Raw genomic sequence first — 26,678 nt, forward strand, 5'->3', positions numbered from 1 at the left:
ATAGTATCTTTTAAATTATGAATGACAGTAGAACCTTGGTTTGCGAGCGCCCGCATCGGTTTTTCGTTTAACGTTGAAAATTTACACCACAATTTTGCCTCGGTGTGCCCTGTGCAAGTCCACCTGTGTTGTTAATGTACTTTTAATCAAAAACCATCCTTGTTAGCATCTTGTTAGCTAATTGCTAATAAATGGAAACAGGAACCGGAAGTCAGCTACGTCACCCATCTATGATGTCATCAGCAGTTGACTCTCAAAAATGTGAACACAAAACACAGTTTTACAGTTATACAAGCATAAGACAATTCTAAATGCATATAAACGAGGAATGAAAGGGATAAACAAACATTTAAGGTTACCTTTACCTTCATTGAAGGCGTGACTGTTCCCAAAGACACGATGTGGCAGCGAGACACCACACGGACATCATCTTCCTGTTTTGTCATGAGTTATTTCTTGAATTCAATAGTGTTTCTCACCTTCTTTATCAAAATGCTGGCACTTCCAGCTTTCCTTGACCCCAGTTTGGGTTATTGAGGTGAGAAACACCATTGACTTCAAGAAATAACTCATGGCAAAACAGGAAGGCGGTGTTCAAGTTAATCTTGCTCCCACATTGTGTCTTTGAGAACAGTCACGGCAAGAATCACGTCTTCAATTTTGAAGTGTTTCTACATGTAAAACTATAATTGTAAAATTATAAAAAGGTGTTTTGTGTTGACATTTTTTCTTATGGGAAAAATGTATTTGGTTAACGTCTGTTTTGGTTAGAGTCGGACATTCTGCAATGGATTAATAATGCTAACCAAGGTTCCACTGTAATAAAATTTTCAGAATATGGAGAAGGCCAATAAAAACATGATCTGTGGGCCGAAAATGACCCCCAGGCTGCTGTTTGGACACCACTGCTGTAGGGAGCGTTGAAACCGTAGTGAAAGTGAGCAAATGTTGAAGCACGAGTCTGTAAAGTGATTTGTGAACATTACGTTATGTGTGAAGACGTGATGACATAATCAGAATTTTATTAACTGCTTATTATGACTTATAAAAACACAATGAATAATAAATAAGAACCCCAGAGACTACTTCATAAAAACAAACCAAAAACACTTTGCACAGAAAGAATTTAGATAAATCCATCCTTAGTACAAAACAATGTTTCACTGGCGTTTACTATTTACAGCTAAATTGTTATTACACATCAAGAAAGAAAAAAAAAACAAGTGGCTCCAGGATCCATTCAAAAATAGCCAGAAATATAACAGTTAAGTCAAATGTTTTCCCCAAGGAAAGAGCTCCGTTCCCATGGCAAAGCACAATTATTTACATCTTGACCATGTCCTGGTCACAGAGCCAGTGTGACCCGCCAGACATATTTGAGAACATGCAGTGTGTAAAACACAGCTAATATCCATTCATTTTACACAAAACAGACAATGTACTGCTACACAAAGAGTGTTGAATAACAAAACAAACTACTGCTTACATCACAAAACTGACACACACCGAAATACATTTGTTTACAATGTGCCAAACAAACAACACATCAAAATCTGACCTGCCAAGTGAGATGCAAATTTTAGATTTAAGTTTATTTTCTAAAAGTTGACGTGATCATTGAACACAGAAAAAAGTGTATCACAGCCTCCCTCTTAGTTCTTCATTCCAGTGAAGGAATATCTCTCCATGAAATGAAAATAAATAAGTACTTTAAAGGAAAACTGCTTTTTAAAAAATGTTCCCCATCATCCACAATCCCAATGGGAGACAACAACACACGTCTTTCTTTTTTCCGTGCGTTCTTGATAGCCGCCTAGTGGTGGCGGTTTTTCACTAACGATGCAGGTAATTTGGATTCACCTATCTCGCCTATAAATCCCTCTAAAAAAAATACTCCAAAAATCCCCAACAACGTTTTATACACATCTGTAACCATGTAGTAACAGGCACATTCATGATAACATGCAATTAAGGTATAATTTACAGTATTTTGGTCATTTTAGACATTGCCAGAACTTCTTTCCTGGGTGCATTGATTTCACAGAACACATAGTAACTAACGCTACTTCTTTCAGCAACATAGCAGCATGGCAGAGTGCACTCTGTGTTAGATATGGCAGACTTTGTGAGAGCCGCTGCCGCCGACTACTTTGAGACAAATGAGGACCTCAAACCTTATCTTTTTGAGCCTGAATATACGGAGGTTGAGCTACAGGTTTTAGAAGCTGAGCAGGCACTGAGTAGCACACAGTGCTACTATTGATGGAAAGGCTTTGTGTATCTGGTGAGGAGGACACTGCTCCAAGAGACTACATCAAAATGAAAAATTGTGAGCACTAACAAACCCTGGTGGTAGAATTTTTTTTTCACCTACCCAAAACCAACTGGAAAAGACGGCCCAGGCCAGCTGGGACCAGACGGACAACTGTCCATCGAGTAAGTCACCATTATATTGATTCTGATGCATGGAACACACAGTGCTTCAGCTATATACATAGTCAGTCTAGCCGTGTCACTAGAAAAGTAGTTCCTGGGTGTTGGCTCCTACCATAACAATGTTGCTATAGCTTGGTAGGGATTGACGTAGGGATTGTGGATGATGTGCAGTTTTCCTTTCAGAGGAGATATTTACAACAAATTTGATGTAATTAAACTTTATATATTTGATCCTGACCTATAACCTCACTCCAAACATAGTAGTAGTGAGTTACATTTGGGGAGACTGATATGTTCACTTCTGGTCACCATGGAATCAAATATATTTGACTGTATTAGTGCCCAAAGATACATATTATACACTTTCTGAAAACAAGTATGTACTAATAATTACTCACTACTTATATTCACTATATTACTACTGCAATTTAACCTAAAACAGTGCCCAACTTAGTCTTCAATCTGATCTACCCATTTCCTCCAGTTTGAATCTGTGTGATTAAAATGGGTAAAACAAAAAAGGATGCCAAAAAACGTAGAATGATTCGGATTAAGATGGCTTGTTCAGGCTTAAATGATCTTTTAGAGGCTCAACTTTTTTTTTTATAGTCACCATTAGATCATGTTTATTGGTCTTGGGCAGTGGAAAAAGTGTGCACTTTGTATTGCTCAAAGTTTTTTGTTTTTTTTGTGAAATCTGATGAATTGCTTAGAGCGGGAGTGTCCAAATTTTTTTCCATCGAGGGCCGGATACAGTAACATTAAAAGATGCAGAGTGCCACTTTGATACATTTTGTGCATTAAAGATACTAAAACCAATGCAATGAGAACAAAACATCAGCATGTTAGCTTTGTGGTTTAGGTGACAAATCAAATTAGTGTACTATCGAATAATACATCTAATTCATAATGAATTAATTTTGTTTTTAGAATAGCGTAGGTGGAGAGTCAATAAAAAAGGGGCCCGTGGCTGACCCCTGCCTTAGAGTGAAATATGTTTCAATCGGACTGAAGGAAATAATATGAAACTTCACGAGTGTCACCGGTACTCTTATTTAGAATAAACCCGCATAAGTGCAGCATACCTAAGGTCAATGAATGCAAATGTAGGTAAACTGTATGTGTGATAGTTAAACAATTACATGTCAAGTGTTGGAATTTGATTTCTGAATAAATAAAGATGATGAGTGACTGAACACAGACTCAGACAGCCAGTTGGAGCTTGGTGAGGTTCCTCTGGTGCATGTTGTGGTGTCGCACCAGCTCATCACTACGGGCAAACTTCTTCTGACAGTTTGGCCAGCGACAGTGAAAAGGCTTCTCACCTGAGAGTTGAAATGTGAAAGAAATATTAGTAAACTATTCTCTTCTTCAATGTTTTAAGTGTGTCTGTATTAATATTATCAATTGAAGTTACATTTTCTGTACTTTACAAAGTAATAACTCATTAGTGGTTGACTTATCATGCAAATGAGGAAGAAAAGAAAAATTTAAAGTTTACGCACTTGTTTTACCTGTATGAGTCCGGTTGTGTGTCTTAAGGTGGTCAGACCGAGAGAACTTTCTCTGACACGTCTCACATTGGAAGGGTTTAACACCTAAACACATGTACAGTTTGCATGCACACAGACGGAAGGTTCACACACACACACACACACACACAGACGCACACACACACATATAAGAGAAATATTCACCGACACACATACACAAGAGTGGGAGAAAAAAAGTAGAGCAGAGGCTTGCAGCAAAGCCAATCCAAAGCTTTTCCAACTTTTAGAAACGTCATCCAAAAGGATCACTTCCACAAAAACTGTGCATGTTACATACGGTACAATGGCAGTCATGCAACAGTCAGGTAGCAGCAACTGGAGAGAGCAAAGACAAGTCAGGCAATGACAATAATCAAACCTGTGTGTCTCCTCTGGTGTCTTTTGAGTTGGTCAGAGCGAGAGAAGCTCAGACCACAGTCTGCCACCTCACAGTGGTGAGTTTTCTCCCCTGGACACAGACGAAGACAGGGGTGTGGAAGATGTTACACTTTTCACCCCCCCAAAAATATAAGAACACTGTGTTATCAATAATGGATGTAAAAATTTAGCCCATGGTTGAACGCGAGCGCCCCCATTTCAGTCCTTAACCATGACGGACAGCATCTTTAAGTTTAGTATTTCCCTTTGTTTATCTTACTAAGTAGTGTAAGTACAGCGGAACCTCGAAATTTGTAGGTTGGTCATTGGGCCGCAAGAGTTAGGGTTAGGTTACACAAAATGTCAGCATAGATTGTGAGATTTTGAGGATTGAATCCAGTGTGTTTTATTTATGATGCCACCATATGAAGGTACCAAAGTGAAGGCAAATAGTGTAATGATAGCCTTATGACTGGAATCAAACTACAGCGTCCCTCGGTTTTCATTATTGATTTTTTCCAAAAGTTTAGACAAAAACTGAAATGGAAGAAAATGGAGGGATTTTTTCCCCTATAGGAAATAATGTAAATCTAAATCCTATAATATTAACAAAAATACATTTTGTAGAGAATAATTCTAAATTTACATGCAGAAAAAAATGCAAAATAATTACAAATGAGTAATGTACAATACTTATTGTTGAGGCTTATTGTTGAGTCAGCAATGCACAGGTTGTTTTTTTTTGTTTGGCACTTGATTTCGCGAAGCAATACAGTAGGGGACGAACTGACTAGTTTGTTAAATGCAATATTGCTCGAAAACTGAGACAGTGTACAAAATTTAAGGGGAAAATTTCCATGAAAACCAACTGGGACAAGTGGTAAACACATCTGTAAAGTGGTAAACACGTTTTGGCTTTGGCTGCTATACGGGTACAGCAACAACGACTAAACATTAATAAATGAGAAAAATGGAGGGTATCCTGCAAAGTCAGTTGTTTTTAGACTTAATATATTGAGACTCACACAAAATGAAGTGTGTTTGACCTTTACGGTTCCACTGTATGTATTGCAAGTAAATAAGTATACCAGTAGGTGATACATTCTGTAAAAGTTAATGTGCAGGTAATTCATACTGTATTTACAATACACAGTTTAATGCACTTACATTTTGATGAAAATGTGTTTTAGGAAGATAAAACAAAACCAAAAAACCCGCAGATCTCTCATTTTGTGAAATAAAATAGAATGATCCCACAGTGTAAATCAGGTGTCCAAACTTTTTCCACCCAGCGCCGCATACGGAAAAATCAAAGGATGCGAGGGTCCTCATTGATATTATTGTTTTTTCATAAAATGGCAAAAAAAAATTACATACATTTAAAGCTAAAGCTTTGTGTTATTATTAGCATCATGTCATTTTTTTTCTTTATATTGTGCCTTGTACTCTATTTTCCCCATTTTAACATTTTTTTTTTGTGTTTAATTTTATTTTGACAGCGTGTCATGGGACACTAATAAACAAGTCACGGGCTGCACTTTAGACACCTCTGGTATAAGTAATCAATACATAACGGCTTTTTACTGTATTTGGAGTAAAAACACACATGCAAAAAAACTACGAGTGAGAAAGGCATTCATTTTTTCCAAATCACGATACTAATGGCTCCATCACCTTTGGCAAAATTCAGCCTTTTTTTTCCCCTCTAATAATTGACAAATTCTCAGTGATTGAGAATTGGGAATTGTGGTTTGCTCTTCCATGCATTTCACTGTATGATCTATTTTGGTTTATTAAAATGAAGAGTGTGTGCGTGGGAGGGCCAGCTGACAGCAAAAGGACCAAAGAAATAGTTAATGTGATCTCAAGTGCGCTCTTGCGTTCACCTGAGTGTTTACGGCCGTGCAGCTGCAACTGAGACAGCTTGAAGTAGCGCTTGTTGCATCCTGGATGGGGACACATGAATGGACGCTTCTCGCTGCTCTCTGATCGAACTATGGCTGGAGCAATGCTGGGCACGCGTCTTACATCCTACACACACACACATGCACACACACAAACACACATGCACAAATGAACAGAACAAAATGAAATGACCCATACCTATAAGATGTAATATAGTCAATTAAGGTTTCATATTATTTAATCCATTTGGTTTGTAAATAAGGTTGTGTAATTGAATCAGTCTAGTTCTTAGGAGATTATTATAATAAAATGGTCATATTCTTTATTTATTTTCATTAGATGATAATTAGCAGTAAAGTGACCCCGGTTTGACTGCAGTCCAAAGGGAGCTGTTAGTCACGCCTTTTAGACAGACCCCTTCCCAGAGTGCCCCATTATAACCCCGCTGCTCACTGCAGACGCCCTGTGGGGGAGAGTCACAGGAAATAACACATATAACACAATAATAGCTAGCCCTCTTCTTTTTCTCATCTGCAGAATAAAGAAAAACTTATTTACTTAAAACTTATATTAACATGTTGTTCCCCAGCATGTTTTAATTTCACTATTTTCCTTTCCAAGACCTCAGTATATCACTTTTCCTCCCTAATTTTGATTTCTGCCCATTCAGGTGTTTTACCTTCCTAAGTCATCAGATAGACAGTGACCTTCAAGAATGCAGAATGATATATTTCAGATTCAACTCATATGAATAATTGTTTTATTACTTGGTTTAATAGAAACGACCGGGTTACCAGTGCAAGAGTGTGTTTTTTTTTTTAACTGTCCATACAGCATACAGAGTCAGATAACAAAGAAAGCAGTGTACAAAGCTACAGTATGTGAATTTAATATGATCTTATATATGAAGTATTGTACTATGATTAGTGTATGACATATTTTATTTAAATATGGACATATTTTGCGGGTTAATTTGAAAAAGCTTATTTAAAACCCCCCAAAAATGACATACATTTTTCAAATTTCGCTCACCATGCCACCCACCACTTGGACATTTTGGAAAAATCCAGTGTTTTGAAGGAAAATATGTTTAGAACGCAGCACAGATACTGTAATTATTTTTCAGTAAAAGGAAATTGTGGAAAGTCAGAAAACTGGTCTGTAGTTTGTGAATTGGTGTTTGTCTCTACTGTAGTCTTATAAATCGTCACTACTGGCTATTTCCGGTTTGTCTGGGAATGTAACTGAATGAAATGATAAATTACTGAAGTGCGTTGATAATGGTTGTGAGATTTCCTTTGTAACTTTTTAAAATTATTTCCATGTCAATTCCATTACAGTCTTCTGACGCAATAGATACAATTTATTCACAATATATCGTAAAAGATTTCCTTATCTGTCTACTCAGTGAGAAACATCAAAGTGGGATTTCTGTTGAGGGTATCATTCCAGTCCACTCGTGACAAGGGATTGGGGATCTTCTATTCTTAGTTTGTTCCAATATTTGCAAAGTAGTTAATAAAACTAGGGATCAGTCAGGGTTTTATGCTTCTGATTCCGCTCCTTATCATTAATGAGTGAGATCCGCTGATACCGCTACCGATCATATGGCTTAACTGTAAATTTTTAAATTTATTTATGATGAGTACTATTGGCCAGGTGTGTCGTATAGGGAGAAAAGTTAGAATAATTCCAAGGGCACCTGACTGCCAGGGCCCTCCAAACATTGAAAGGTGATCAAAAGTTTCACTCTCTGATGAGAAGAAATGTAACCTTCACGGTTCTGACGGCTTTGAACGTTACTGGCATGACAAGGAGAATGTTTTCTACACGGCACAGTCATCATGATCATGAGTACTTTTTCCTTCAATGGAAAAATGGAGCTTCAGTTTGTGCAGGGGTGTGAAACGGCGGCTGGCTATGTGGAGATCCCTCATGACTGAAGGCCCTTGTCTTTGTGGTAATGACTGGGTTTTCCAACGAGACAATGCTGCAGTTCACAACGCCCGCCAGACAAAGGACTTCTTCCAGAGGAATAACCTCACTGTTTTGGACCATTCTGCATGTTCTCCTGATCTAAATACAAAGAGAACATTTGGGGACGGATGGCATGGGAAATTTACAAAAATGGACATCGGTTCCAGAGAGTGGATGCCCTCCGTGACGCCATCTTTACCACCTGGAGCAACATTCCCACTAGCCTCCTTGAAACACTGGCATCAAGCATGACCAAACCAATTTTTGAGGTGATTAACAAGAATGGTGCAGCTACTCATTACTGAGTCCTACATTTTATTTCTATTTTAGCGGGGTTTTAGTTTTTTTTAACTATGGTCTTAAACTTTTGAACAGCTGATAAGCCTATTTCCAGTTTAATAAGTTATTCACTGATTTTTGTCTCACTCTCATTTCTTCTTCTTCAATTATGAAGCTCCAGTAATGTAAAATGTAAATTCTTGGAATTTTTCAACTGGTCTTAAAATTTTGATCAGGAGTGTATGGTTGGTCTGTTCTTTTGCTGAACAGTGAATTGTCTCCATGGGTAGTTTTTGTGAAATTTCATTTGCTCTATGAACATCATTTTCTCTTTACACTGTGCTCATTCATAAGCCTGACTTGGCAGTTGAGTAATGACTATAAGTGCACTCAAAGTTGCTGTTGCGTGTCTACAGTACTACCAATACACAAAGACAGAGATAAGAATTCTTCAGAGGGAATCAGGTTATGGTTAAGAAAAAAACACAACTATCTGAGTGTAAACAATGGCCATCAGCAAACATCCCAAAGCATAATGCATACATCATCACAAAGTTGGCTAAAGAAAACATCATAAAGCAGAGTCAGGCTAAAGTTCAGCACAAGGTCAACAGTTTGAGCATGCGCCCATGCAGGTGTCATGTCGGAAGATGAGTACCCTCTCATAAATATAACATAGTGCTTACTTTTTGTCTTTGTTTTTGTACTAAACTACAAAACAACACTTTTCACATTTTCAAGTGTCTAAAGTATGCCCCCAACTGAGAATAGACAAGTTGAAAGACTTGAGGGATCAGCAGTGTGAGTCGTACCTGTATTCCCCTGAAGACGCCGTGTGTGTGTATGCGGTACTGCGTGCTGCAGCTGTACACCATGGGTGTGCTGGGCTCACTGTCATAGCTCCCTGCATGGCTGCAACACACAAAAGCATAGGACTTGAGTTGTGACAAATCACTCCTGGAAGAATATAATTTATATATAACGTAATCTACAGTGGAAGACTTGCAGACACGTCAGTCAGGAAAGATGTCAACAATGTGAATACAGTAATTTGAGACTCTGTGCGAAATATTGGCAGACATGTTGAACTTGAAAAACAGGAAATAGAATCGTTTATACCATTTTCTAATGAATCAAAGTCACTATGACGCAATGCAGTTCTACTCAGAAGCAAACTATACCCGCAAAAACAAACACAATGTTAAAAAATAATCTCTTGAAAATGTCAGTAAAAACTGAACATAACATTCTTTTTCATGGAAGAATTTTAGATACAGAGCTGTGCAAGTGTACCAATAGAAGCAGCTAGCATCTGGGGGAATACATACAATTGTATCTCATTATTCTGTATGTTTACAGTCCAGAATGTTTTATGGGAATATTTTAACAGGGAGAGACCCCGATCCCAATCAGATTCACAGAAGGCTTTGGAGAATGTGATATAACTTTGTTGTTTAGCATCAACTCGGCTTTGGAAGCAGTGATGCTGAATACGACCCCAAGAATAGCATCAATACATGGAGGTTGAAACAGTTTGCTTTGAGGCTGTTTCTCTGCTAAGGGTACAAAAAAACGTAACCTTCACTAAGAAGAACATGTATGGGGCCGTACTGTACCGTAGAATCTCTGATGAAACTTTTTTGGCTTCACTGACAATGGATTGTGGATGGGTTTTCCACAATGACAATGACCCAAAACATATGGTCAGGAAAAGAAGCAGTGGCTCAAGAAGAAGCATATTCAGATTCTGAAATGGCCTAGCCTCCCACTGAATCCAATGGGTCGGAAACTCTGAGTTGCCAAGCAACAGCCTCAAAACCTTCAAGATTTGGGAAGTACAGTGGAACCACAGTTCACTACCGGTACATGATTTAGTTTTTAAGAAAAATGATTGCTAAAAATACGTCTTGGTTTTCATAAACTGTCTCGGTTATTGTGGGTCCAAACAGTGTACCTAACAAACTCAGGGAAAAACTAAACACATAAACACTTACATGCGAGAACAACACTAAAATCCCACACCATTTCAGTATGTGGAATCAAATTATGGAACGGATTGAGTAAAGAACCCACACAAAGCACCAACATGAGCCATTTCAAGAAACAATACAAGCAGTTGATGCAAAATACAAGGAATAAGAGCTTTGAACCACTGTGTACAAAATGCTATGTCTAATTACTACAGTACAACACTCATTGCTCTTCATTCTTGTGAGTTCATTGTCAGCACTCACCCATTATTCCAACTATGTTCTGTTATGTCTATTTATACTGATTATTATTTATTTATTATTATACTAATTATGTGATTGTGGAAAAACCTTGACAATTATATTGCTACATTGTTACATTACCTTATCATTTTCCATTGTATCATTTTCCTATGTATTAACTGGTAAAGTCTACATTGGAATACAGAAGGTGAAGAAATGTATTGCAATTGATGTGAAATGGGGTAGGAATAAATTATCTTTGCTTCTTCCAACTCCTTTTGGACATGTGGAACTGCGAATTGAACTATGTGATGTATTCCATTGTAACATGTATATGCATGTTCAAATAAAATCAAACCATTACCATTACCACCTAGTCTGCAGAGTTAAATGCCCAAAAAGCGCATTCACACTTTGGTGATTGAATCTCTGTGAAAAATGGATAGAGGTACTTTTACAGTTGGGACACTATAGCAGATTCCGGCTAGGGAATCCTTTAATCTTCTTAATTATATGTGTGTGGGTGGTTTATTTGTTCAAAGAATGCACATAGAATGATAAACAACTCTCCTTCCTTCCCCCTTTCAAGCACAGTGCTCAGTAAGGTGTTCAACAACACTGCGTATGCCTGAACGTTACATGAATCTGTGTTTTTTTTTAATGAAGTACAGCTGCAAAAAAAGTTCCAAATGCCTTTGATCAAGAAGGTGAGAAACATTACTGAATTAAAAAAAGAAGTGGTATCGAAGTACGGAGGTATCGTCTTTTACAATAGGATTGCAATGTAAAGGTAGGAACCTTTACAGGTTTCAGAGGAAACGGTTTCAGAGAGACACATAACAGAAGATGAGATACTTGTCCAGAGTGTGTATTGATGATTGTACCTGCTGCTGAAGTTTGCAATAAAGTTCAAGTGAGCAAATATACAGCTCTAACCACCCACTCTTTAAAGTTAAGTTTGTAACGAATTTGAATAAAACAGTGTCTGCATGGCTCTTCCGTCCCCCCATCCTCCCTCCACTCATCATCGTGTCCACTAGTAAGTCTTCAATAAAGGAACAAACTCAAATGAAACAGCATCTGCGCGGCTCTTCTGTCACTTCTGTCATCCCTCCAGGGCATTTGTATGTATTTTGCTTTGTTTTCTGCATGTAAAACTGTAACTATTCTCTGTAAAATGTGTCTTTTATTAAAGTTGATTTGGTTTTCATACATTTCGGTTTTCATCTGACCTTTTGAAACAGATTAATGATGAAAACCGAGGTTCCACTGTATCTGTAAGTCCACAGTGGACCAAAAATAAACCTGCACCAAGAATGTTAAAATGAACCTACCAAAATAATTATCGACTGTTTGTGTCTTTTTAAGTGTACAAAATCAGCAGGGTATCAAGTAATTATTTTTCCCACTGTAGATCAGCCTCTTTCATACCGTACACATGCTCTGCGTAGACTGTCTGGTTGAGTACTTCATCAAAAGCCAGTTTTCTATGATACACTGTTGCTGCAGGAGGCAGTAGGATTCATCACAAAGCAGTCTGATGCTTTGTGTAATCCAACATCCACATCAAGAACACAACGTTGCTTTTTTGTGTGTGTCTGTGTGACCTAAACAAAACTGTGTTCAACTCCCCAACATTTCCTCTTTCTCTTCGCTCATCCAGTTCCTCTTTATCGCCCTCCCTTCCACTCACTCCCATTTCTTCCTCCTTACTCCCTGCACCTCTCCTTAGCTTCGCTGATTGAGCACTACACATTAAGTCATATTTGGCTCAAGTCTCATACTCTAATCATACTTTCAGCACCTATCAGATATGAAACACACACATCAAAACACCAAAAAATCCAAACAAATAACTTTTCTGTAGCATCTCTTCATGCATGCACACATCTTTCTCACACACATTCATCTGCTACAGTAACTATGATGGATGCCTGCTGGTTCTAAGGCATTTGTGAGCTATGCAGGTCATGATGACACACAGCAGTCCAGTGTGGGTGGACCTTTGAACAGCGCATGCTGTTACACTTCTTTGTAGTCGCTTTTAATTGATGGTGAACAGTCGAGAGATGGAACTGTCTGCCTTCCAAGAACTGTATATCCAAAGTATCTGATCTAGAAATTAATGTTTTTGTGTCACAGTTGACTACATGATGCAGTATGAAAAGACACCACAAACTACCTAAACACACTGGAAGCTCAACTTTAGCATGGCTAGTGTTACACATATAATTTCAATGTATTTATTTATATTCTCAACTTAAGAAAGAGTTTCAACTGACTGGGGAAGAAAGACAACATAAGCCAAAAACCTACCACTTCCACACGGAATAGGAGGAGAACTTCTTTTCACGCTGTCATGTTGGACAAACATCTCGGTAATGTGACATAATGTCATGTCTCATTCATGTTTTGTGTCATTACTGACACCTAGAATACTACATATAATACTTCATGTAACTTGTATTTTATCAGATTTTATGGAACGATTTTATAAAGTGATTTTACCCTTCTTTTCTGTTAAGCACTTTGAATTACTTTGTGTACGAATGGTGCTCTATAAATAAACTTTGCCAACCACAAAACAGTGATCATTTATTAATGAATACATTTTTGAAAACCTGCGATAGAGTGAGGGAGCGATATTCGAACCGCGAGGGACTACTGTATAACAATTTTCTATCCATACAAAGGAGGTATATTTTAAATAAACTGAAATTATAAGACATCCTTGAGTAAACTTTGAGTGTTATGTGAGTATCTCATTGTCAAGTCGAGTCTCCTGGTTTTCGGTAATCAAAGTGGTCACCCTAGCACTGACATAACCACTTGTCATTGTCAAAAAGTCTCATTATGTATAAATCAGACTGATTTAATTCAGATGCAATAAAAAAAAGTGCCACACCGTCTTATGAGTGCATAGTGACAATTTTCCAATTTTCCTGCATCACGCTATGAACAGAGGTTGACAAAGTGATGTTATTATTTATATACCCCTCACATTTGATCAGTCATTTTAACAGTATATTGTCTCAACAGACAGTACAATAAAATGAAACTTGGACAGGCATTAGATTAGAAAGTGTACAGCTTGAATAGCAATGCAAATTTACCACCCCCTGAAAAGGACTCAACACACAGCCAACATTATCTAAATAACAACATAAGTTAGTACTAAGAAAATTGTGTGTTGCCAACAGTCAGGCATGGTGGTAGTAGCGGTTATGGTCACGGGCTGCATAAGTGCAGCCGGCACTGGAAAGCTGTGGTTTACTAAGGGGAAGCAGAGCATGATTCACTCTCTTGGGAAACTACTAAGAATTGCCGTTTTCCACATAATAACGAGCCTAAACACATCTCTAAGATGACAAGTGCCTTGCTGAGGGAGATCAAGGTGAAGGTGATGGAGTGGCCAAGTAGTCGTATGTCTCCAGACCTGAACCCAACTGAGCACCTGTAGGGCATCCTCAAAGAGAAGGTAGGTGATGGAGCACAAGGTGTCTAACATTCACCAGCTCTGTGATGGCGTCATTTCATTTTGATATCACTTTGGGCAGAAGAAATGTATACCGCCGTCAAGGTGATTTTTTTTGTCATGAGGCCCAGAATTCCTGGCGGTGCCCCTGCATCCAAGATTCACTTCTTTAGCATTGTCCATTGAGATAAAATGGTGTGAGAGTGTGAGAGAGCGGTTCAAGGAGAATGAGATCATATTTTGACACAGAGAGTCCAGAGCTTAACCTTTTTCACCAGCTCCTCCTGTTCGCTTTCAGCCATGTTTACTTGTAACATCGACGATGCGTTGCAGCTTTCAATTGTGTGGGTCGTGGTTAGACATCTTCAACATGCATTATCACAACAGGGTGATATAATTAAAATCTTTATCATATGCCAAGTTTATATTTTTTCTGTCGAATGTTTTTTTTTTTTATCAGTCTTTACTATATTACACTGTGTAACTTTTATTTTGGTCCCGGAGAAGTAAGTAAGGTAAAATATCAATGCCATGAGCAGGTAATTGTCCTGCATACCTCTCACAGTGATGTCGCAGCAATTTGTCTGTTCACCATCTTGTTTCTGCTCTCTGTTTATTTTCTGTTTTCCAGTAGATAACAGCTACCTCACTGTCTGGTGCTTCTTAAAGAGAGCGGTGGATTAATTCCTACCTCTTCATGGTGGATGCCAGTGTATTGACAGGGTTCCAAGCCACACACTCCAACTGAGAGGTCATTTGATATAAATTTTCACCACTGTGGAGGACAGACAAAATATAGAAGACAACTCATGAGCTGGACAATGGACACCAGGGCCGGACTGACCCTTTGGCCGTGTTCTATACCTTCATGTTGTTCCCAGAAGGAGCACACTGATGACAAATTCTGAGTTGCTATTCGAGGTTGAACAAAGAAGATGAGAATACACACCTTAGACAGCTGAATTCTCATTCAGCAAAACAAATGGAACACAGCCAAAAGGCATCAGTCTGAACTGCCATGCTCACACTTCTGTACATACAGAACACGATGGATTTATAGTCTGCAAAACACACCACCTGCAGGCTGCAAACACTTTGAATAGACAGTGTACAAGCGGTGCCTGGTACGCTGCTCATTACACAGCCACTATTTTCCTGTACAGTTGGGGCACACAGACAGCAGCAATTGAGCACAGAATTGAACATCAGGACCGAAGATCAGAATCATAAAATTGAACAACCTTCATGTCTTTCCTTTGTCATTACACATACATCTCCTACATCACAGAAATATTATATTTTAATTCCAAACAGGGCTTATGCTAAATGTCCAGCCCATTTTGAGGCAAATTTATGACAATCGTGCTGTTCTGTCGCTGAATTTTACAAATACTACTAATACTAACTGTACTTACTGGAACTTCATTTCACTTCAGCGTGTTTTCACTTCATCTGGTTCTGGTTGACAACATGCAGAGTAAATACAGTCCAGCGAGTACCAGGCTGCAAGATTAGACAACACACTCAACTCCAACAATATGCATGTGCGTGTTTTTGCTCAGACGATATCAGTTATGTTTATGACAAAGAAGACAAGCCGACCTCCAAGTTCATGTTCACCCCCATCTCTTTTTCACCGACGTGCACACACACACACACACACACACACACACACACACACACACACACACACACACCACCACAGTGGTATTCACAAAGATCTTTCTGCTGTTGCACTGACGCAAAACACTGTCACGGGCATGTGAAGAATGTTTTAAAAAAATAACAACATTCAAAAGCAGAGTACCGCAAAGTGGTGGACTTCTGATGCTGCATTTGTGATAAAACTTGATCATAATGAGCCGCCACATTTCTGAAAGGCATGGAGAGGTAGCTTCTCTAACTAGTAAACTCTCTTTGGGTTATGTTTGGAATGAGTTGGACCTTCCTCAGTCTAAACTACAGTACACTACACTGCAACCAAGCAATGACTTAAGACCGGGTCCAACAGAATCGAGAGCAACTGATCAGTGGAAGCGTTGTATAGCAATCAAAGATGTTATGTTTGTGGGGGTTTTTTTCTCTTACAATCGGTATATTGAAAAAAATCACGACGAGATATCAATTTATTATAGTAATAATAAGTTTTGTTTACAAACCCAATTAACCATCAATGTTTTGCTAACCTGATTTTTAAAAAATATATAAATCAGGCACGATCAAACTCATTTGCAGCCCGTAGCTAATTTTTAATTTTTTAATTTTTTCCGATGGCATATTCTAAACATAAAATAAACCGAACAATTACAAACTTTGTAATTCCTATAACACAAAGCTGAGTTAAATAAGTAACAAGTAAAATTGAAGTATATAGCATATTTGGACCTACATTGCATTGGAATGTAATTAAGTAAACAAAAGTTGAAGAATATCAAATTAAATGGACAATACGTTCTTAATTTATTCTGTATGCGGCCCATTGTGGAAGAAGTTTGGACACCCCTGTTGTGTAGTGGTTAGCGCGTCTGTATTGCACTGAGAAGAGCCTGAGAAGAGTTTGATTCTTCGTTGGAACATCTCTGGGAGGACTTTGTATGTTCTCCCTGTGTGGTACTCTAGCTTCCTCCCATATCCCCAAAACATGCATGCTTGTTAATTGTGACTCTAAATTGTCCACAGGTATGAATGGTTGTTTGTCTACATGTGCCACGTGATGGACTGGTTGATCAGTCCCAGAGTCAGCTGGGATAAGATCCAGCTCACACATGTCCTTAATGAGGACAAGTGGTAGAAAATAGATGAAGGGATGGATGATAATCTAACAGTAAATGTTGTGTTTAATTGGAAAGCAGTAAAATAAAAATGAAAGCCTAAGGTAGCATACGTGTGATATTTTCTGGTACTGTCACATTGAGTAGGTCAACAAATTTCCAGTTTCGTGCCACAGCTTGCCAAAGTCCGCTGGCGCCAGGACCTCTATCAGTGTCTCAGAAAGTTTCAACTTTTTATCCAAACTTCAGACATACTTTTGAAACATTTGTGTGAGAAAGCCCTCATTAGTCTCGGTAAGCTAGCATATCCAACCGTCAGACGAGGAAGCAGAACAACACCAAGAGGAAGCGGCAATGGCACAGAGACCTGTCTTGAAGGTGAACATCCTGTCCAAACTGCATCCTTCCACCCTCGGCTGAATTATTGCCTCCTTGCATAAAACAATCAACAATAGTTCCAGAAACTTTTATTGCTGTCATAAAAATAGATTTTGGATTGCGGGTGCGCTTCTCTATACTGTACACAATGTGTGCACAAATACAAGGATGGTGTGTGAGCGTGTGTGTGAGTGTGCTACCTGTTGTAGGGGTTCCGCAGCAGCAGAGCCTGGCTGCCTGTGCAGCTGTCTGAAGGCGTGTGACATCCATACATCGAAGGGGGCATGGAATACTGCTGCTCTGCTTCACGTGTAGACACACATTCACACAGACACATACATTTAGAAGATCATCAGTTGCTTTTGTCATATGCGATTTAAAGTCATACATCGATGTGTGCAAAGTGCAGCCCGAGGGGCCATTTTGGGACTGCGGCTAATCTTTTATTGGCTCTCGGCCAGTGGCGGTTCCAGCTATGGGCCACTTGGGCAGTTGACCGGGACGGCATTCTCTAGGGCTTCGTTTCCCAAAGTGGGGTAAGCGTACCTCCAGGGGTACACCAATTGTAATAGGGGTTACATAAATAAAAAGTAAAAACAATTAGCACCTACACTCACAATTACGAGTGCGCCTGAATGCCTCACGATGCGAGGAGAACGGAGCAGAAAGGAGAGAGTGTGAAGTAGTCCATTGCTCCGTGTGCATCATACGAACAAATAAGTCAGTTTGATGATTACTTTGTGCATTCGTACATTATAGCGATGTAATTTATCTTATTTATTATGTATTGTGTAAAACTAAGACATGAATAACATCAAATTTAAAGCACAAAATGAATGCCGACCCGCCATCCACCAGTTCAAGTTCCAGCCAAGTTTTTCCAGATAGATGATTTCATAGCTGTTTGACGTGTGTGGTACAAGGCAGTGCACTAGCATGAATTAACTTGAGACAAATGTGCGCATTAGCACTCAATAAGTCATCAAAACTTACCTTTATGCATTCCCACATAGTATCAGCATTTGAGACCAAATATGAGGTGAAAGAAAAATGGTAAAAATACAGTAGTAGTCTACAGTATCTGTGCGACATGATATAAAGTTAGCACACGCACAATGGACATGCGTCAAGTGAGACGGATGTAACAGAGACAATCCGGCCACTTTTCAAAATAAAACAGCAAAAAAAATAATGGAAATTTTTTCTTTCTCTGCGATCCGGTACCAAATGACCCACGGACCGGTATTCATTTGCGCTCAGTGCCTGGTGCCTGGCTAAAACCGAGACATTACCATCACAAGTCGACAACTTAATCAATGTAAACATGGATGGGACACATCTGAACAAGATAGAGCGCAATTGCAAAATCTTTGAGGTCGTGGCGGTTTCTGGCATGATTATGTTTGAGTGCACAGGGCAGTATTGATGAAGGGGGGACTGGCAGCCCCCCCCCCCTCAGAATAAATAAATAAATAATCCCATGAGGTGTTTTGAGATGTCTCCTGGGATTTATTGTTAAAGGTGTTAAAGGTACCGTATATGTGTGTGTTCAAGTTAAAGGACATGACAGCCTGTCTTTAATTTGGTGGATTTATTTAGCTGTGGTCTTTATGCAATCACACACGGCATCAGCATTTGGGAATGAGGATGAGGTGAAGGAAGACAGGGAAAAATATATCTGTGGCAGCGTCAGACATAACTTTCACTTTGTCTCATAACTATGGTGTGTTCAAGGGTTGGCGAATAAAGTACAAAATCTTAACATTTGATGAGAAACTGGCCTTTCTAACAGTGGTTTATGTTAAGCTATGCCAGAATTTAACCCCTTGCCCCCTTGAGTTTTGTGGGTGTATCACCGTGTTGAGCGCAGCCAATGCAATGCCGGCGGGTGTGTATGTGTTTGCGGGGCGGCGGTGCTGAAGCTAGCAGCCATTGAAGCTAGAACCGCCACTGCTCTCGGCGTATTCTAAAAATAAAATGAATGAATTCATAATAAGACATATGATTAGACGTTACACTATTTGGTTTGTCAACTATAAAACAAAGCTAAGATGTCAGTATTTTGTTCAGATAGCGTCGCATATGTTGATCCACATTGTATTGGTTTTCAGCATCTTCAATGCACCAAAGCGCCACCCGCATCCCTCCGCCCTCCACACCCCTGTCACACGCAGTGAAACCTCTGAAGTTGAACAAATTTATAATCGGATAAATTGTTGTTGAATAGAACGCCTTTAAACTCACACAGTTTCCTAGCAGTTCCTCACTTATGAAAGCCCAATGCAGCAAGCGTCAAAGGCTTAACTCTGCATGCGTGCCTTGCTTTTTCTTTAGCTTTTGGTGGCTTATTTAATATGATTTAACAAGCGTTGTTAAGAGACAGAATGTGAGAAGCAAACAATTGACTAACACTCAAAGAAGTACTTATAGAATAGAAGAGAAACAAAAGAATACATTTTAAGTATAAGTTGACAGTTGTTATCTAAGTTAAGTTCGTTGAGTGATGTTGGTTATCTTCTTCTAATGCTTATGCAGTTCATGTTAAAAAGTTAGATGTACTCAAGCAAAGATACATAACAAAGTCGTATTCATGTCACTGCCACATTGTTGAAGAATAGCTAAACGCTCACGGAGATCCAAATAAACTGAACTAAATTCTAACCGTAAAGATAAGAACCGGAGTGCACCGGTGTTCTTCATCTCCGTGCTTGTTTTTCTCCGCCAATTTTTTATCCACAAATAAGACCCGTTGATTTTTGCCATGTCTGCTACTCATCCAGAGTGAAATGCACCCTCGACACTTCCCTGCGTTCCAATTTTCCTAGCAGCTCCAGAAAAAAAGCTGCTTATTTTTGCTGCGCCGATGTTCAGAAATTTACAGGAGCAGTGACATGAAACATACTCTTCAGTATTTACCAATAACATACACAGGGGAGCGTTTAAGGGGATCAGTGGGCGGATGAAAGAGTGGATGAGAGAAGAAGCCGAGGGAGTGTGTGAGTCAGGATGTGGCTGATTTACTCTTGTGACAGGCCAGGTCACCGTGGAGACGTTAGAAGACGTCCCCACAGTGAGGTCAGCGGCCTTACAGATGCGCCTGGATGTACATAAATATGCATTCAGCTAAATCTGCTTGACTTCTTGGACGGTGCGCTGCATTGCTTGTGTTTTAACTCTGTGACTTTATGTCATGCGAAGCATACCGATGGCGTTCTGATGACTTAAAGTGTCTTCGTGCTTGAAGGAGTGGTTGGAGAACTGCGAGCTGTGATGACTTGGAGTGTGACCGTAATTACTGGCTCCATCGAACGCAACCGTACTGTAACCTGCAACACACACATGGAATTTGTGTTACATGGACATCGTGACCTTTAGGCGTTCATTATTTTATTATTATTCTGTATGTCCGTAATAGTTCATGATGTTTCTAGCGAGGGAGGAACAGAGGAACAGCAGTCAATTACACCTCAACTCAATGATCATGCATTGCTTCCAATCATACAATAAATGTCCACCACATTGTTTTTTTGGATTTTCAGGCATTCGTTTTCAAATAACCCGACACATAATCTCTGTGACACTGGAAGACGTGATTTATGACAGGACTGGCTAACATGTTCCCGTAAATGGGGTGTCCAAACTTTTTCCATTAAGGGCCACATATTGACAAATGAAAACAATGTGGTCCTTAATGTTTTACATTTTGTAAACCAATCCATTTAGATATGCACAGAAGTTATATACAGTATATATATTGAAAGAAAAAAAACAGCCTGCATCTTTGATTTGTAGTGATGTGCGATACCACTGATTTCCCTTCGGATCCGAGGCTATAAGTAAAATTCAGGCTGGTATCGGCGATACCGATCCAATACCGATACTTTGTGCAAATGCAACCAATGTGTCAGGTAAATTTTAAGCAGTGTCTTTCAAATCCTAGCAACAGCTCGTAGTTATAAAGAACACAAGACATCAGAGTAACTTCATTATTTATTTTAAAGTCTGAAGTATATTGAAGTAGTGGCGTGATTTACAATATGGTCAAGCTAAGATACATAAAAAAAAACAAACGGACAAAATCAGATGAAATATGTGAGAATGGTGTTTTGCATTTGAGTCGATTTTAGACCAAGATCTGGTATAAAAGGTGTCGGTATATCAGAATCAATCTGCACATCTGGACAGAGTTGGGTTATAGGTGACAAAGCGTATTATTAGTATGAACTTTTTCTTCCTACATGACATTTTTTTCTTGCTTTCCAATTTTTGCTGTTTTTTTCCATTTTAGAAATATTTCAATGTTTCAACTCATAATGTTAAAGGGATAGTTCAGATTTTTTGACGTAGTTGTGTGACACTCCCATCAGCATTGTAGTCGCACATTTGCAGCAACTTTTTATTTTTTGAAGCATAAAATTGTCATAGTAAAGAAGAAAAAAAAGACATTATTTTTTAAAGTTGTATTATGAGAAACAAACATAACAAACAATGACGTTGCAATTGTTGGAAAATGACATCGGGAAAAAGTTAAAGGGATAGTTTGGATGTTTTGTTGTATGACATCCCCATCAGCGTTGTAGTCCAATAACAGCGACTTACCCCCCAATTGGTCTCCTAAGTCCAGTTCTGGTCACATTTCTGTGATGAAGAACGTAGTTCTGCTTAGTTGCTGGGGACAATTCAGTAAAGGGTTTGGCTTCTAAAAACAATATGCGTTCAAAAGATTAAAACATTTTCATCACAAAAACGCCTTCTCAAAAAACTCAAACCTCTCAAAACGCTGGGCGTTATATCCGTCTCCCGCCGTATCCCTGCGCACTGTCGCCCGTGCGTTCGTTCATGTGAACGTGACGAAGACACTCGCATCTTCTTCATACAACTTCATGTCAAAAAATCCAAACTATCCCTTTAACTTTTTCCCGATGTAATTTTCCAACAATTGCAACGTCATTGTTTGTTATGTTTGTTCCTCATAATACAACTTTAAAAAATAATGTCTTTTTTTCTTCTTTACTATGACAATTTTATGCTTCAAAAAATAAAAAAATGTCCTCATAATATTAAGACTTTGTCCTCGTAAAGTTACGTCTTTTTCTCATAAGATTACAACTTTTTTCTCTCAATATTATGACTTTGTTCTCTTAATATATTGACTTTAATCCAGGAAAATATTTTTTTTTGTTCAGCCGTATTTTTAAAATGTTCCGAGGGCCAAATATGGCCTCTGGGTCCACACTTTGGACACCATCTGCCATAGATCAAGCTCCCACATAAACACACACACATACACAAATGTCCATCGATAATTAAAATGCGACACTTTCACTGCTTTCAAGACGGGGAAGGAGAAAGAAACTAGTCTAACATCTCTCCGTGTGTGTGTGTGTGTGTGTGTGTGTGGTGGAGGTCTTCTCCTTTGTGACAATTACTGTCATTTAATAAAAAAAAATACTTCATACAAGTCAGTCAGTCCTTCAGATAAACAAGTACTTCCATTACCAGTTCATCACATCTTTTCTGAACAATTTATGGACACAAGCGCAGCCCAAAACAATAAAAGACGCACATTGTCTAAGGTGACTTCAGCATACCCATGCACGCCTCCTTACAAGGGTGCTGCCCGGAGGTTTGCAGGGATGCGGTGGTCCCTGCGTGACCCTGCGTTGCTATCAGCTCTACTGTGTGACCAGAGTCCTGCTGTTAGTTTGTTTGTGTGTGCTCGTCCAGCCACAGCAGGGAGCAGATAAAACAGGTTAGGGGTCAGCTCATTGCTTTGATTATAATATTATTCCTAAATTATCTGCTTAGTAAGCATGTTATTACTAATTGATCTACTGGGCCTACATAAACAGATTCATTATCCTGCATGGAGGGCTCCCGGGAATAAATGCAAACACAAAAAACACAATTTATGACTAACCATATTGTTAATGTCACGTTTACATTCCTCATTTTTGAAATGAAATCAAGTTATTATAGTTTGTTCGCCAGTTAATTTACTGTCGAATACAATTAATTGAATTTAAGAAAAATATTTCAACTAACAGTATTACCATCGCCGCACAGTGGCCTAGTGGTTAGCATGTTGGCCTCACAGTCAGGAGACCGTGGGTTCATATCTCTGTGTGGAGTTTGCATGTTCAGCGGGTATTCTGGCTTCCTTCCAAAAAAATGCACCCTCGGTTAACTGGAGACTACATCAATATGTGGCCTGCGGCTGGCTGGCGACCAGCCCAGGGTGTACCCCGCCTCTTGCCCAAAACTAGCTGTGATAGGCTCCTGCACACCCGCGGCCCTAGAGAGGACGAGTGGTATAGAAAATGGATGGGATGGAATATTATCATAATGACCAATAAACTCACTTGTTCAATTCTTAAATTATGTGTGCTTGTAGAAAAACAGATGATTACATCATATGCATGCTTTTTAATAGCTATAGAAAGATATAGGGATTTAGAAATATTTAGTATGTCATTATAGGGTCATGTTCTTTGTTTCAATAAATCATATTTTACATCACGTAGGCTGCAGTTAAATATACAGGGTGTCCCTAATGTCTGGGCACAAAGGAAATGTGGAATTAATTGCATCGAGTTCACCTGAATCTTGCAAATCATACCGAAATGTTATTTATTAGTATTCCAATTGAATGAAATATTATAGAAAATTGTATTTTTTGAAAATACCCATTTGTGCCAATGTGTGCACCCTGTACAGTAATTGTAAAATACTGTATGAAGTCATGTGATTTGATGTTGCCTCAGTGAGCCAGTGAGGCTGGTTCTATAAACACAACCAAAGTTTTTTTCTTTGTTTTTTTTTTTTACAAATTTATGAACTTGTTTATGGAGCGATGTTAGTGAGCAAGAAACAGAACATCAGATATTGTAAATCTCATCCCCGGTATCCTTCATTGACAAGACGAGACTGAATGTGACCACCATTTGCGTTAGTGAGTCATGAATGAAATGCTCATAAATATATGTAGGATTAGAAAATGAGGTTAATAAAATGCATTGAATTGATAAGCAGTATTTAAATAAAAAAAATAATCAGATGTTATCGTACAATTGTTCCAGTGCATCTTTACGCTGGCTTTCAAAATAATTCAACAGCTGCCTGAATATGATCACATCATGACTAGCTGCACAATTTAATGAAATGAAAAACAAGAACTGTGTCAAAAACGCTGCCTTTGACAGACAGAAATGCTCACAAAGAGGTATTCATTTCACCAAACATGTATTGTAGTAGTTAACGTTTGCAGAACTGTACTTTGGCGCGGGAAAAAAAAAAGAGAAATAAAAAACACCAGTGATTTCTACATGATGAAATACATTGCTCCTATTGCATTGTGCAGGTGTACCTAAAGGTGTAATATAATATATTATAATATGCATTATATAGTATACATAGTGTGTGCAGATCTGTTACACACCAACGCTCTTCTTCTTCTTGAATTCTGCCTTCTTTGATTATTTGCTGCTTTATTATGAATATTAATAAACATTGTACGTTTTTTTATGAAGTCATATCAGTAATGGCGGAAGAAACCTTTTGTACTTATGTCTTAGGTCTGTCTTGGAGGTACTAAAATAACTAAAAGAAATATGAGAGCGTCCAAAGTGTGGATGTTTTATTGTAATTGTCAGTAATCCTTTTTTTTGTCAATTTACGTCAATAAAGTCAGTGACACAGTGGGAGACTAACGTGAGTTGAGGCCCCGAAGGCAACAGATTTAAACCACATAAGAGCATGTCAGACAGCCACAACGCCGCATGTAAACAATCTCTGGTGTGTAGAATGAAGTGTTAGCATCTCTGCACACTACACACACACACACACACACACACACATCTACCTGTCTGGTTGCGGACTGCAGGTTGCGTGTCCATGCAGTTTGTCAAGTACGACGGGTTGCTGAACATCCTGCTTGGGGTCTGGTGGTGATGTGGGGCCCCAACGGAAGGTGGTTGGCTGGAGGGTGGCGGTGCAGAAGGGGGTGCCCCAAATGCAGCTCCATACCGACAAGCCCCTGTGCCAGTGAACTGCCCGGAAAAGTGGACGGTGAAGGCGCTGAGGCCGCAGTGAGGATCTGAGTCGAGGTGGTGGGGGTCACCTGTGCTACCCCAGCTGGGCTCCTGCTTGATGAAGGAGTGTGGCCCAAGGGAAGTGTGAGGGGGTCCGAGAGAGGAGTAAGGGGAGGGAGCGGTGTGGAAGTCCAGGACAGGAGCCCACTGAGGGGCTGTACTGACGGGTAAAGCCGGACAGTTTGGACTAGGCCCCGCCGGTACTGGAGGAAGCAGGGAGTTCAGGTCACGTACATCTGAACCCATTTTGGTTCAGGATGAAACACTCTAAAATATGGAAGTTGCCTTGTGATGTTCTCAGCCTCTCAATCAAGACGTCTGACTGACCTTTTGCCCTGACCCCAAAGATCCAGCGCTTCACGAAAAGTCAGTCTCTCCAAAGTCTGGCTCAGTTGATGCCCTTCAGTTGTCTGACACCCCCGTACAGACTCTCTGGAAGGCCCTCAAGACCATGGCGGAGCAACAGTCAACTTTAGTCAAGCTGACTTAAAAAGAAAAATGAAAGAGGAAGACCACCTTCAGTTTGGAGTGAAGGACTGTTTTGTCCATTCAAGGAGCAAAAAGCTTCTCGCCAGTCACAGCTTTTTCTGTGAATGGAGGAAGAGGAGTGGATGAGTGAGGAGGAGTAACCCTCTTTACCCTCCATGATCTCAGCTTGTATGTGTGCGTGGAGGAGGCGGAGCCAGGGGGTGACCCTGTATTTTTTTATACAATTTCAATTATTTAATATAAACAGTTTTGGAGAATACTTCAAAAGTGAGTTAATTTAATTTACCTTAAAAAACTTACATGCATTATATGACCAGGCATATCAATGTAACAATTACAAATATTATATGTGGTTTAGAAAAAATCATTTTCAGACTTTGTGCCAAGGCAAAAACATTTGACATTATTGTTGTAATTCATAGTTGACAATAAATCATCTGAATTAAGTTGACAAGGTTCAATTTGATCATTCTAGTAATGTTAATAAAGGAAGTATAATATCCCATAGTAGACAAAATATCTTATTAAAAATGGTAAAATACGCACAATACACAATGATTTATGCTGCTATGTTTTCATCGATATTATCACAAGTATTGCCCTCAAATGTCATCACAGCACTAAATTTAAAGCAAACTGGAAATGCAAAAAAACACACCTTTGTTCAACGTTTGATTTGTAGAATGAATTGTATTTTAAACACAAAGAAAAAACAAAACTCACCTCTAATTAAAAGTCATAAAACAACATTCTGA

General features: G+C 39.0%; 1 protein-coding gene across 5 annotated transcripts; it reads right to left on the minus strand.

Moving 5' to 3' along the window:
* Positions 1–682: 682 nt before the first annotated feature.
* wt1a (WT1 transcription factor a) lies at positions 683–26,035 on the minus strand. Of its 5 annotated transcripts, none has more exons than XM_054777458.1 (9): positions 25,206–26,035; positions 20,548–20,670; positions 17,545–17,647; positions 14,887–14,970; positions 9,320–9,419; positions 6,233–6,377; positions 4,348–4,437; positions 3,951–4,034; positions 683–3,761 (listed from the first exon to the last, which is right to left on the minus strand). In XM_054777458.1, exons 1-9 carry the CDS (start codon positions 25,678–25,680, stop codon positions 3,640–3,642), a joined length of 1,326 nt encoding a protein of 441 aa, XP_054633433.1. In that variant the 5' UTR covers positions 25,681–26,035; the 3' UTR covers positions 683–3,639. The 5 variants fall into 5 exon arrangements, with proteins under 5 accessions (XP_054633433.1, XP_054633432.1, XP_054633431.1 ...); XM_054777457.1 differs by having other exon boundaries at positions 684–3,761; positions 3,942–4,034; XM_054777456.1 differs by lacking the exon at positions 14,887–14,970 and having other exon boundaries at positions 684–3,761.
* Between the last annotated feature and the right edge of the window lie 643 nt (positions 26,036–26,678).

Source organism: Dunckerocampus dactyliophorus, chromosome 5 (genome assembly GCF_027744805.1).
Source record: "Dunckerocampus dactyliophorus isolate RoL2022-P2 chromosome 5, RoL_Ddac_1.1, whole genome shotgun sequence".
Lineage (NCBI taxonomy): Eukaryota > Metazoa > Chordata > Actinopteri > Syngnathiformes > Syngnathidae > Dunckerocampus > Dunckerocampus dactyliophorus.